At 33.1% G+C, this 12,006-nt stretch overlaps 1 protein-coding gene across 2 annotated transcripts; it reads left to right on the top strand.

Moving 5' to 3' along the window:
• The first annotated feature begins 798 nt into the window (after positions 1-798).
• Positions 799-2,799, top strand: LOC140693256 (heat shock transcription factor, Y-linked-like). Of its 2 annotated transcripts, none has more exons than XM_072957246.1 (2): positions 799-1,528; positions 1,995-2,637. In XM_072957246.1, exons 1-2 carry the CDS (start codon positions 1,016-1,018, stop codon positions 2,358-2,360), a joined length of 879 nt encoding a protein of 292 aa, XP_072813347.1. In that variant the 5' UTR covers positions 799-1,015; the 3' UTR covers positions 2,361-2,637. The 2 variants fall into 2 exon arrangements, 1 of the variants encoding a protein (XP_072813347.1); XR_012068980.1 differs by having other exon boundaries at positions 1,266-1,528; positions 2,474-2,799.
• Positions 2,800-12,006: the final 9,207 nt, after the last annotated feature.

Below are 12,006 nucleotides of genomic sequence, written 5' to 3'. Positions count from 1 at the left end.
GCATTACCTGGTCTTTTCCACCCCAAATCACATATAGTGTTATTTATTTGTTTTTTGATTGTTTGTTTACCCCTTAATGGAGGCACTGCTGATTGAACCCAGGATCTTGTGCATAAGTGTACTTATAAACATCATTTTAGAACACTTAACAGAAGCCACAATTGAATGGATTATAAAGATGGAAAGAAAATTTATTGTTTCTAGGGACTGAAAAACCTCTGATTGAATGAATGGCAAAAATAAACATTCGTAAATATACAATAAGTTTCTCTCTTTTGTAATTTTAGAGTAGAATATTAAATTACATTTGTTTTACTTATAGAAATGAACTACAATTTAAATCAAAAATTCCGCCTTTTGGGATTTCTTAAATTTGATGCATTATTTTTATCTAATTTTATTTCATAATTATTTACCATTTATTTATATACAAAACAAATAAACTGACATTTAATCTGCTCATGTTTTGAATATTGAACTACTTATTATATAGTACACAGATAAATACCTACTTCCATTTCCTAATCAAATTATGTTTCAATTTAATTACAAATGATATTGAAATAGATATATATTTTCTGTACAAGTTTTACACGAATTTCACTTTAAATTCCAAAACTTTAAAGTTATTTTATATAATTTGTGCTATATTTATACTCTGTTCACAAATCTGGCATAAATTTCAATACAAAAGTATGGAGATTGATTTTATTTCATACACCCCAAAACTAAATTATTTATAAAAATGTGTTGGGATAATATTTGCAGATCACACTGTAAAAAAATCATCCTATATGTTTCATTTTAACTGGATGAATGACAAGTAAACACTGGCTGAATGTTACACTTGAGTTGCTGGGATACCAGTCGTTTTGTGATGTCACAGCTTCTCAAGTTGAGAACCATTGTGAAGGCCTAGCAGTTTATCTGTTCAGGCCTGCCAAAGCAGCATTTGAAGCTGCAGTGCTCAAAATCATGCAGATTAGAAATGTAGCTGTAGAAAAAGTTATTTGAGATGGCACATATTTCTTCAGAAATTCAAGATATGTCTCATAAAGATGGACCAACTGGCTCAGGAAACTCCGGTAGATCTCTATTGTGTGATCAAACATTCTCTGAGGACTTGGACTTGAGTTCTATGATTGAAGAAAATGCTTTTCAGAATTTGTCTGAAGAATCCTTGATAAAAAGACCATGCTACACACATTGTGTCTCTGAACCAGATGAAGATAATGATTTTGGTTCTCTGACATTTCCAAGAAAGCTCTGGAAAATGTCTGGGAGTGACCAATTTAAATCCATCTGGTGGGGTGATAATGGATCTTCCATAGTGATTGATGAAGTTGTCTTGAAGAAGGAAGTTTTGGAAAAAAAGGCCCCTTTCAGAATATTTGAAACTGGAAGTATGAAAAGTTTACTTAGACCCATTAACTTTTATGGGTTTAGGAAAGTGCGGCAGAAATTTCAAAGATCTGCTTGTCTAGTTGACTTTCTAGCAGAAGAAAAAGAAGCCTCTGTTTCAAGCAAGGTATACACAAATTTTAGTTACGAATTGGTAACTTATGTATAAAATTTTATTTTGTACATCAATCTATGGTAATATAAATGTAAAGCTAGATTTTGAAAATTGTATAAAACTATTAAGGCTAAAATACTTTACTCTAAAAAATGAGGACAGTGCCTTAATTATTCAAGATTATGAGAAACTTTGCTTACAACTATGAATCTTTCCAGAAATTCATATAAAGGTATTAAAGCTGCTTTTCAAAAGTGGCATTCACCGTTACTGTAAATGCTAACATTTAAATTTGATGACTATAATAATTAAATGTGTATTTTCCAAATAAGGAACTTCAAAATATTGTTAGCAATGTTCATATTTTGATGATATTATCCTTGTATAGTAAACGTGGAATCAGGTTTTATACGTTAGGCTTATTGTAGTCTTGTATTTTGGTATAAATATTACTAAAATGTTTCTCCTTTGTTTATAGCTGCACTTTTATCATAATCCAAATTTTAAACGAGGCTGTCCCCAGGTTTTAGTGAGAATAAAAAGAAGAGTTGGGATTAAATATTCCTCTCTGGTATCTTCATTGCCTGAAGACTTCAAAGAGCAGCACTTTAAAGAAGGGTATAATGTGGATAATAATAATTCTGAATTTGTGGCTGACACTATTGAAGAAAGTGCATTTTTACCTTCTGCAAATTTAAACATGCCTCTAATGAGAAAGCCCTCTACTAGCCACATAATTGGTGATACAACTACCCCGATCAGATGTGATTTTTCTCCTCCATCATCAATGTCAGACCAACAGAACAAATTGCAGTGGATCAACGAGCTATTTTCAATCAGTTGACCACTGTCCATGGGCACTCTCAAAGCAGTTACAATGAAATAAATGGCCGTGTTGTGAACTCCATTTGAAGTAGAATTTCTACTTCTCAGTAGAGTATCTTATCTCCCAAACAGAGCAATTATTTTGGACTGATGTTGGAGCCTTCTACTTTTCCAAATACATATCAGAACATATCTGCAAATGAAGGTCATTTTCCTAAACTTCAACCAGGGTGCAACCCACGCTTTCCAGTGCCAGTGATAGCTGATACATCAGCTACTTCCCTTTCAAGGCCAACTCATCAGCCATCTTCAGTTTATGAACGTCATCCTAATAACAACTGATCTACCAGAGAACTACCAGATTATGCAGGGAACAAAGATTATAACTGATGTTTGCAAATGTCGACAACTATCTGCTATTTTCTTATTTGAACATTAAACATAGATGTGTAACTGTATTTTCCTTAGTATTTTTTAAAAGAATTAAGAATTAAATGGGAGACTAACTTGCCATTCAAAGAAAAAAAGAGATATTTGTTTGATATGATCTTAGATGGAACAGTATGGGAGTAAATTTAAATATTTTCATGTAAGGAAAAAGAAAAAATGGAAGAATTTGGAAAAATAATAAAACATGGAGAGAGGGAAAAGTACCAAGTGGTTTCTGGTTCATCCTGGAAAGTATTAAATGTGTTAAGTTAGGATAGTTTGGAACAGGAGATACATTCAGGAACCGGCCCAGGGATCATGGTCTCTGTTATGTCATCCCTGGAATCAAAAAGGTCACATGATGTATTCTCAGATGGCACATTCAGCATGTGGTAGAATTTAAGAAGTAATTTATCTATGGTCTTCTTTGTGCTGTTCTCAAAGCATTCCAATTGGTGCTTTCATTTCCTGCCCTCAAGAGTCTACACTATATTTTCTAGTTATTAATTTATGTTGCTTTTATGTTCCAGCCAAAGAAGGTTACATCCTCAGGGTGAAACTTAATGCCTTTCCAAATCTAATCACACAAAATTAACTCAACTTAGCTTAGTCATTACTTTATAAATCTGGCATCTGACTACCTTGACATACCTTTATGTTTCAGTGTATCTGGATATATATCCAGGCAAATGCTTCTCAACCATGTTAGCTCAAACCTCAACAGTTTTACTCCAGCTCATACTTGGACGTTGGGTGTCCTCATTTTACCTACTTAGACTATCCTCCTCTCAGCACAGAAACCACCTCCTCCAGATGTTTTCTGTCTATCCCACTTTCCTTGTCTATCTTGGATACCACCACAGTAAGCACAGCACATGCCACAGTATGCATTTTAGTATTTAGTGATTGAAAAATACATGTTGACTTTAAGCAATATCTACTTTCCTGAAACAACAAAACTCTTGGTTTTCAAACTATTTCGTTATGGTCTTTACACCACAAACTAGCTCTTTTCATAGTGCAAGGACTAGTCACTCAAGACAGTAATTGGAGGTAGGTACAGAAGACTATGTATTATTTTCTTCTCAAGTCATACCTCCATAGGCCTAAATCATTCCTTTCTCATTTGTGGGATATATTCCTGTCTCTTCATCACCCACCCATCCCAAAAAATTTGATTCTCTTCCCCATACCAATAACTATTTTGCCTTCTAATTAATTTACTTCGTAGAATCAGAGCTTTTCCAGAAGAGACACTGCCATTGCAAACATTTAATGTAGGTTTATATACCCCACATAACTTGTGCCCCTTCTAACCTTCACACAGGAAATTTCTAAGATGTACTATTCCCTTGGATGGGGTGGTGGTATTCAGTAATCAAATTGCAATCTAAAATGTGTGGACTAGAAGGAGGTGAGGGTGATAGAATTAAAAATTTGTCCAAGTGCAAGAATACCAAATTTCTGCAGATATTAAGAAATATAAAATATTCATGGAAGTCTTTGACTATTTCCCATTAATTTAAAATAAAAAGCGAAGCATTTTCAGAATGTGAAATGCCCTGAATTGCTGGAAAATTGTAGGCTAGGTCAGGGACCCTAAGGCTTCTGCTTACAATGATGCAGCCAGTGTCAGCTGATAAGACTGGAATGGTAAAATTGAGTCCTGAAAATTTGTCACCTGTTGTGAAGAAAGTCTTTGATATTGTGGAGAATGGGCAAATGGGCCAGGGTTAACTCTAGCAACATCTCACCAAAATGACCTATACCAAGAGAAGAAAAGAGACCACTTGCAGCTGGAGAACTGTGTCTGGACAGCTGTGGTTCTTCCTACAACAGAAACATCAAGCTTTTAAGTTTGTCAGCTGAAATCTGATGGTGGCTATGTTGTTGCTTACATTAGCAGTCTGGGGTTCAGATGGGCTGGTTCAGCAGCTAGTTTCCAGCTTGCTTATCAGACAGTGGGTCTTACCGTGATCATCTTAACAAGATTCTATACTGGTAAGTCAAAAGCTACAGTTTACTTTCAAAATTAGGAATCGTAAAGAAGAATATTCTTTGTTTGTCCATCTGTAGTTTTCTACCTGGGAAAAACTAGACTTTTGACCAAAGTACAAAAGTTGGCTGATGCATTGAAATCTATTCTCTGAGCTCTGCCCACTGAATTCTTCCCACAAAATACTACAAGTCTCTCTACAACTGTGTGTGTGTGTGAAGATGGATTGTTAAGCAGTAACTAAGTTTGTCTTAGTTGAGTCATCAGTGAATTATTCCTCTGCATCTGTTAGAATCTCTCTGAATTAAGAGTTTCATTGAGCCACCAGATTTTCTTCTGATCAGGGAGAGGTAGATTATATTTCTCCCAGTATAATAATTGTTACCTGCTCATTGAATCCCAAGCTGATGTTAGGGCCATGCCTCTAAACCCTTGAATGGGACTGAGGCATACACATTCTCCAGTCCCCAGAGCCCAGCACAGGACTGTATCACCTTTTTAATTTAAGCTTATGTCTAAGTTTTTCTCTTTTAATTCTCACTGTTGACACAACATATTTTGGCTTGGAACACACGTTGACTAATTTGTAGGGTCTGAACCACTGAATTATTCCCATTCACCTAGAAATTGCAATAACTTTTCTTCCCTTGGACTACCTGAAATAGAGTGAGCATAGTCATCATTTTGAAATCAGTCCCCAGTCCTAATAATGCAGAAGCTTTACACTACTTTGCCCAGCACTTGAGCAAGAATGTTGTGGATCTCAGGGATTACCCTCACATTCCATAATGCAGCCATGAGAAAACACAACATTGTTATCCAAAATCAAGTGTTTGTCAGTATTGCATTCCCATTGCAAAACAGTTAAGAATTGTAGGAGTTCTGAGATTTAACCATGCTTAGATTTTTAGCAACCTAGCATGTTCATTTCTTACAGATGCTGTCGGGGAGATGAGACCATCGGTCAGAGACAGTGAACTTTATCACTCACAGCAAGAGCAGCCAGTTTTAAATTTGAATCCATTCCCTAATCTTAGATGAATACACAGATTGAAATTTTGATGCCTACAGAAGCAGTGGGCTGTTAAGATGAAGAATGTTTAAGGCATGGCAAAACTCTTATTTTATTACTATCTTTATGTATAACTTATTAGAATCACTTATTTATTAGTATCTTTACCTAGGATAAGTATATCATAACTCAAGTTTACTTGCTGCAAATACAATCATGAGAAATGACATGGGAAAAACGACCTTTGAGTTTCCATTTCTCCTGCTTTTATTGAGATATAATTGGCATAAAACATTGTGTAAGTTTAGGTGCACAGGATAGCGATTTGATATACACCTATCATGTAATATATATCATAGCAAATTTAGGGAGAATTCATTACTTCATTTAGATAAAATTTTAAAGAAATACAATTTGTATCTGGTTGTGATGAGAAATCTTATTGTCTAATCTCTTAACAACATTCATATAGAACATAAAGCAGTATTACTTGTAATTTTGAAGTTAATATGGGGCATCCCTAGAACACGATTATTTTAAGGCTGGAGGTTTGTAGCATTTGAGTGAATTAAACAAATCCTCCTTTTCCAACCCCTGCCTTTGTAAATTACAAATCTATTTTCATTTACTATAAGCATGTTTGTTTGTTTTTGAAGTGTACTTTAATCTATAACTCTGCGTTAGTTTCTCCTACACAACATACTGTTCACTATTTTTAATACATTTCAAACTGTTCTCCAGAATATATCTAGTTATGATATGTTGCTATTTAAAGATATTTCATAGTTATTGACTATTCCCCATAGAGTATATTTCTTGTCCGTGATTCATTTAATTTGCAACTGGAAAAATTTCTCTCTTAATTTTCCTCAAATTTGTCTTTTCCTTACCCCATTTCCCTCCTTCTTGTGAACAACCTGTTTCTTTCTATATGTATATCTCATTTTCTATGTTGTTAAGCTCATTTGTTTAAAATTTCAAATGTGAATAAAATCATTCAGCAATTGTCATTCCCTTTCTGACTTATTTCAGTTAGCATATTACACTCTTGGTCTACCCATTTGTTGCAAAAGACAAAAACTTGATCTATTTAGACTTGAATAATAACCCATTGTATTTTTATGTGAGTGTGTATACATATACATATATATATATATATATATACTGCATATATATATAGTTTCTGTGTGTATGTATATATATATAAATATAGGTAAATCTGTAGTTAAATGGGTAGATATATATTTTATAAACACATATCTTCTTTATCCATCATCTTTTGAGCAATTAATTTGCTTGTATATCCTGTCTATTGTGAATAATGCTGCAGTGAATATGTGGTTGAATTTATCTCTTCTAATTAGTGTCTTTATTTTCTTGGAATTAGTATCCAGATATGGAAATGTAGAATTATATTTCATTTTTATTTTTAAATAAATTTCCATGTTGTTTTCCACAGTGGCTGCACATATTTCCATTCACTCCAGCAGTGCATCAGGGTTGTTTTTCTTACATCCTCACCAAGACCTATGTTTGTTAACTTTTTGATAATAGTCATTCTGTCAGGCGTGACATAAAATCTCATTGTGTTTTGGACTTGCATTTTTCTGATGGTCAGTGATGTTGATCGGTTTCATGTGCCTGTTGGTTACCTTTCCCCCACTGTATATTCATTTTTGTAATGGGCTAAATGACCATAAGTGTCTGATTTTATTTTCAGGCATTCTTTGTGTTCTAATATTCTGCTTGTTCTGTGTCACTACTGTATTCTTTTTATTACTGTAGCTTTGTATTATAGTTTAAAATGAGGGACAGTGATATATCCTCTTTGTTCTTTGTCAAAGTTGTTTTGTTTTCAGTCTGTTTGTATTCTTTTCTTTTTTTTTTTTAGTGATTTCAATTCTTTTGTCTTTACATGCAAATTTTTGAATGATTTATTGTAAGTGTCTGAAAATGCCCTTGGTATTTTGATAGGCACTGAATTTAATTTGTGCATTTTCTTGGCTTATGCTGTCATTTAAAAAATATATTTTTCCTCATCTATGAACACAATTTATCCTTTCATCTGTTTGCATTATCTTCAATTTCTGTTATAAATATTTTATACTTTTCTGAATACAGGTCTTTTACCTCCTTGGTTGGATATATTTTTTGATTTTTTTTGTAATGCAACTGTAAATGAGACATTTCCCTCACTTTCTGTATAATTTAGCTTCTTGTTAGTGTGTAGAAATGCAAGATTTCTCTATGTTAATTTTACATTTGGAAATTTTACCAAATGCATTGATAAGCCCTAGTAGTATTGTGGCACCATTTATCGGATTTCTGTTTAAATTATGTCATCTGCAAGCAGATACTTTTACTCCTTTTCTTAATTAGCTATATTTTACTTACTTTTATTTTGGATAACTATGGCTAGAATTTCCAATACTATAACTAATAAAAGTGGTAAGAGTGAGCATTCTTCTCTTCTTCCTGCTCTTATTGGAGATGCTTTAAGCTTTTAATCAGTGAGTGTCATGTTAGCTGAGTTCTTGTGATATAAGACCTTAACTGTGTTGAGTTATGTTTCCTCATGCTCACTTTGAGGAGGAATATATTCATAAATAGATACTCAAATTGTCAATATATTTTTTGACTCTATTGAGGTGCCCATATAAATTTTATTCTTCAGGTTGTTAGTGTGGTGTATCATACTGAAAAATTTGTGGGCATTGAATCAATTTTGCATCCCTGGAATAAAATGGACTTAATCATAATGTATAATCCTCTTAATGTATTGTTTGATTTGCTGATAATTTAGTGATGATTTTTGCATCTATGCTTATCAGTAGTATGTAACCTGTAATTTTTTGAGGTATTTGTTCCAGTTTTAGTAGTAGTGTGATACAGAAATTTGGGGTTGGAAGCCTCCATTCCTCTCGAAAATTTTGGAATATGCTGAGAAGTATAGGTGATAGCTCTTCTTTAAATGTTTGGCAGAAATCACCTGTGAAGGTGTCTAGGCCTGGAATTTTGTTTCTTGGGAGATTTTGTTTAATTACTGATTCAATTTCATTAGTGATAATCTGTTCATATTTTCTTTCTCATTCCATTCTGGAGATTAGTTCTTTCATAGAAATTGTCCATTTCTTCTAGGGTTTCCATTTTGTTAGCATATTATTTGTTGTAACTTCATATGATGCTTTGTATTTCTTTGATATAAGCTGTAACTTCTCATTTATTTCTGAGCTTATTAATCTGTACTCCCTTTTTTGTTCATGTGTCTGGTTAAAGTTTATCAACATTATTTACCTTTGAAAAGCCATTATTTATTTTGATTAAATGTTTCTGTCTTTAATCTTTATTTTATTAAATTATGTTCTGACCTTTCAGCTGTCTTTCCTTCTACTAACAAAACTGTTTATTATTTTCCTACAAATTTTGTTTTAAAGAATATGTTGTAAGTGAGACATTTTTCTTATTTGAATAACTGGGATTATATTGCTATAAGCATCCCTATTAATACTGCTTTTTTTATACCCCATGGATTTTGTATTCATTGTCACTTTCTTTATATATTTTTTCTTTGATTTATACAGCAATCCAGTTGTTGTTAATATTGTATGATTTATCCTCTACACTTTACAATTTTTCTCAGGTTTTTTCTTTTAGTAAATTTCTTTTCTTACATAATTCATGTTTCTTCACAAAACAAGGAGAAAAAATAATAAAATTTATACAAAAATTTGAAAGATCCAAATTTTCTAAAATTATATTTAAAATGAGCAAAGCTGTGGGTATTATCCTCCTTGAATTTATAATGTACTACAAAGCTACAGTAATAAATGCATCAATATATGGCACTTTAAAAACACATAGATCAATGGAACAAAATAAAGAGTCCTAAAATAAACCCACACACATATGGTCAATTAGTCTACAATGAAGAATGCAAGAGTATACAATGGAAAAAAGTTATTCTCTTCAATAAGTAGATCTGGGAAAGCTGTACAATACATGTAAAAGGAAGATGTAAGAGCACTTCCTTCCATAGTATACAACATAAGATAAAAATGGATTGATTTCCTAAATGTAAAGCCTGAAACTATACAATTTCTGACAAAGAACAGGAGCAGAAATGACTTTGAGATAAATCATGGCAATGCTTATTTTTGATCTGTCTCCAAATAAAAAAAAAAGAAAGGTAACAATTACAGTTTTTAGGTTACTAAGGAAAAAATATTGTATTATGCGTTACAGGGATTCTAATTCTTGTATAAGTGTGAAGTGCAAAACCTTTTGCAGAGCAAAGAAATCTTCAACAAGAGATATGATAACAGACAGAATAGAAGGAAAAATTTCAGAGAATGAAACCAACAAGATGTTAATATCCATAATATATATATGTCAAAATAGACTCAATATTTAAAAAACAAAACACCAACTTGAAAACAATTGAAATATCTTCATGGAAAATTTTCAAAATGAGACTTGTGGATGATTTTCATGCTCAAATATAGAAACATAACATTGCTATTCATTAAGAAACATAAATCAAAACCTGAATGGAATATAATCTCACAGCAACCAAAATGGCTATTAATAAAATGTCTACAAATGACAAACTTCAATAAGAATTTTGAGAAGAGGTAAACTATGTACACTCTTGGTGGAAATATAAATTGATGCATCCACTATTATAAACGTGTGGACAATGCTCAGAAAATGAGAAATAGAAGCATTATATGTTGCAGCAATTCCAGTTTTTGGTATAAATCTGAAAAAAATGAAAACATTTACTTAAAGTATATATTACCCCAATGTTCTTTACATCATCATTTATAGTAGCCAAGGATAGAAGCACAACTCAACTGCCCATTAACAGATTATTGGCTGAAGTAGATGTGAGATATAGATAACATAATAAATTCTTAGTCATTGTCATATTAAAAAATAAAATTCTGCCGTTTGGAACAATGTGACTGGACCCCGAGAGTGTTGCACATAGGAAAATAAGTCATATGGAGAAAAACACTCTACGTTGTCACTTAAATGAGGAAAAAAGATATAAGAAAAATAATCAAAATAAAGGAACAGGATGACTTATATATGTGTAGTGTACCAAGTAGTGGTTTCCTGTGGGGACAGAGCAGAAGGATGGAGAAGACAGATATGTGCAAGCTACTAGTAATAAATTAGATAACCAACAGGGCTATATTTACAGCACAGAGAAATATTTTAATAATTTAACTGATTTTAAAGGGATTATAGGGTTATATTACAGTAAAATGTGCATGTAGGTGGGAAACACGTTAAAAAAAAACCAGGGAAATCAAAATATTTTGTAGTACTATGATATTAAGGTAACTGATTTATTCACTTTCTATACTGTTTTCATAATGTCCTTGGTAGAATTTAAGGTTTTAATTGAAAAAGTATACACTTTTAAATGTGACATAAGTTTAAACAATTTTTGTCTCTCCCCTTATATCTACAGTCAATAAAAAGTACACATCACAACAAAAATAAATACAACACAAAAGAATACTCTGGAATGCATGTGAATAGGTAGTTTGGTGGACTAAAACACACAAAAGAGGCTAAACTGTGGGAAGAGCAGATCTGGTGTATGCAACCAAGGCCCCCTGACTAGGATATATGAGTCCTCAATTTCAGAGAACCTAGTAGAAACAGGGTCTCAGCGGTTCACACAGCTTCGGCCTCCAACTACACCAGTACTCATGGTCACATGTAACTAGGAGGGAGCGACAATGGAGACAGAAATTCCATCCTTCAGACACTCAGACATTAATGAAACTGTCCCTACACCCCATTCACAGTGGTGGAGACAAGATACATTGCAACACTGGACATAGGAAAGGCACTTGCCTGATTCTAAATACCCACCTGTTTTACACCTTTCCTCAATGTGTACACTGAGTCTCATGGGATATCAGATAAAAGGAAGGGTTCACCGGCCCAGTGACAAGAGTGGCATTAACTACCCGAGAAGTCTAAGAAGTGACAATGAAACCACATCTTTTATCCAGACAGTAGCGACTGGAAAGTGCCATTTTGAAATACTATCAGAGGTAGCTCAGGTAAGTAAAACCAAAATTTGTGCAATTTTGCAAACTACCAGAAAATAAAAGCAAGGACTCCAACTACCAATCTGTTATATAGTGTCATCAGAGAAATAATTTATCAAGATCATTACCAATCACACTAACTTTATAGGGCACGCGC

The sequence above is a fragment of the Vicugna pacos genome, unplaced genomic scaffold (genome assembly GCF_048564905.1).
Source record: "Vicugna pacos unplaced genomic scaffold, VicPac4 scaffold_19, whole genome shotgun sequence".
Classification (NCBI taxonomy): domain Eukaryota; kingdom Metazoa; phylum Chordata; class Mammalia; order Artiodactyla; family Camelidae; genus Vicugna; species Vicugna pacos.
Note: the sequence above shows the minus strand (reverse complement) of the source record. Positions and strands in the feature narration are given on the sequence as shown.

Bases quoted from the DNA above. Each gene is read 5' to 3' on its own strand.
- LOC140693256 (XM_072957246.1), top strand. From the start codon at position 1,016: ATGGCACATATTTCTTCAGAAATTCAAGATATGTCTCATAAAGATGGA. The intron at 1,529-1,994 runs GTATACACAAAT...CTTTGTTTATAG, and splicing joins AAGCCTCTGTTTCAAGCAAG to CTGCACTTTTATCATAATCC.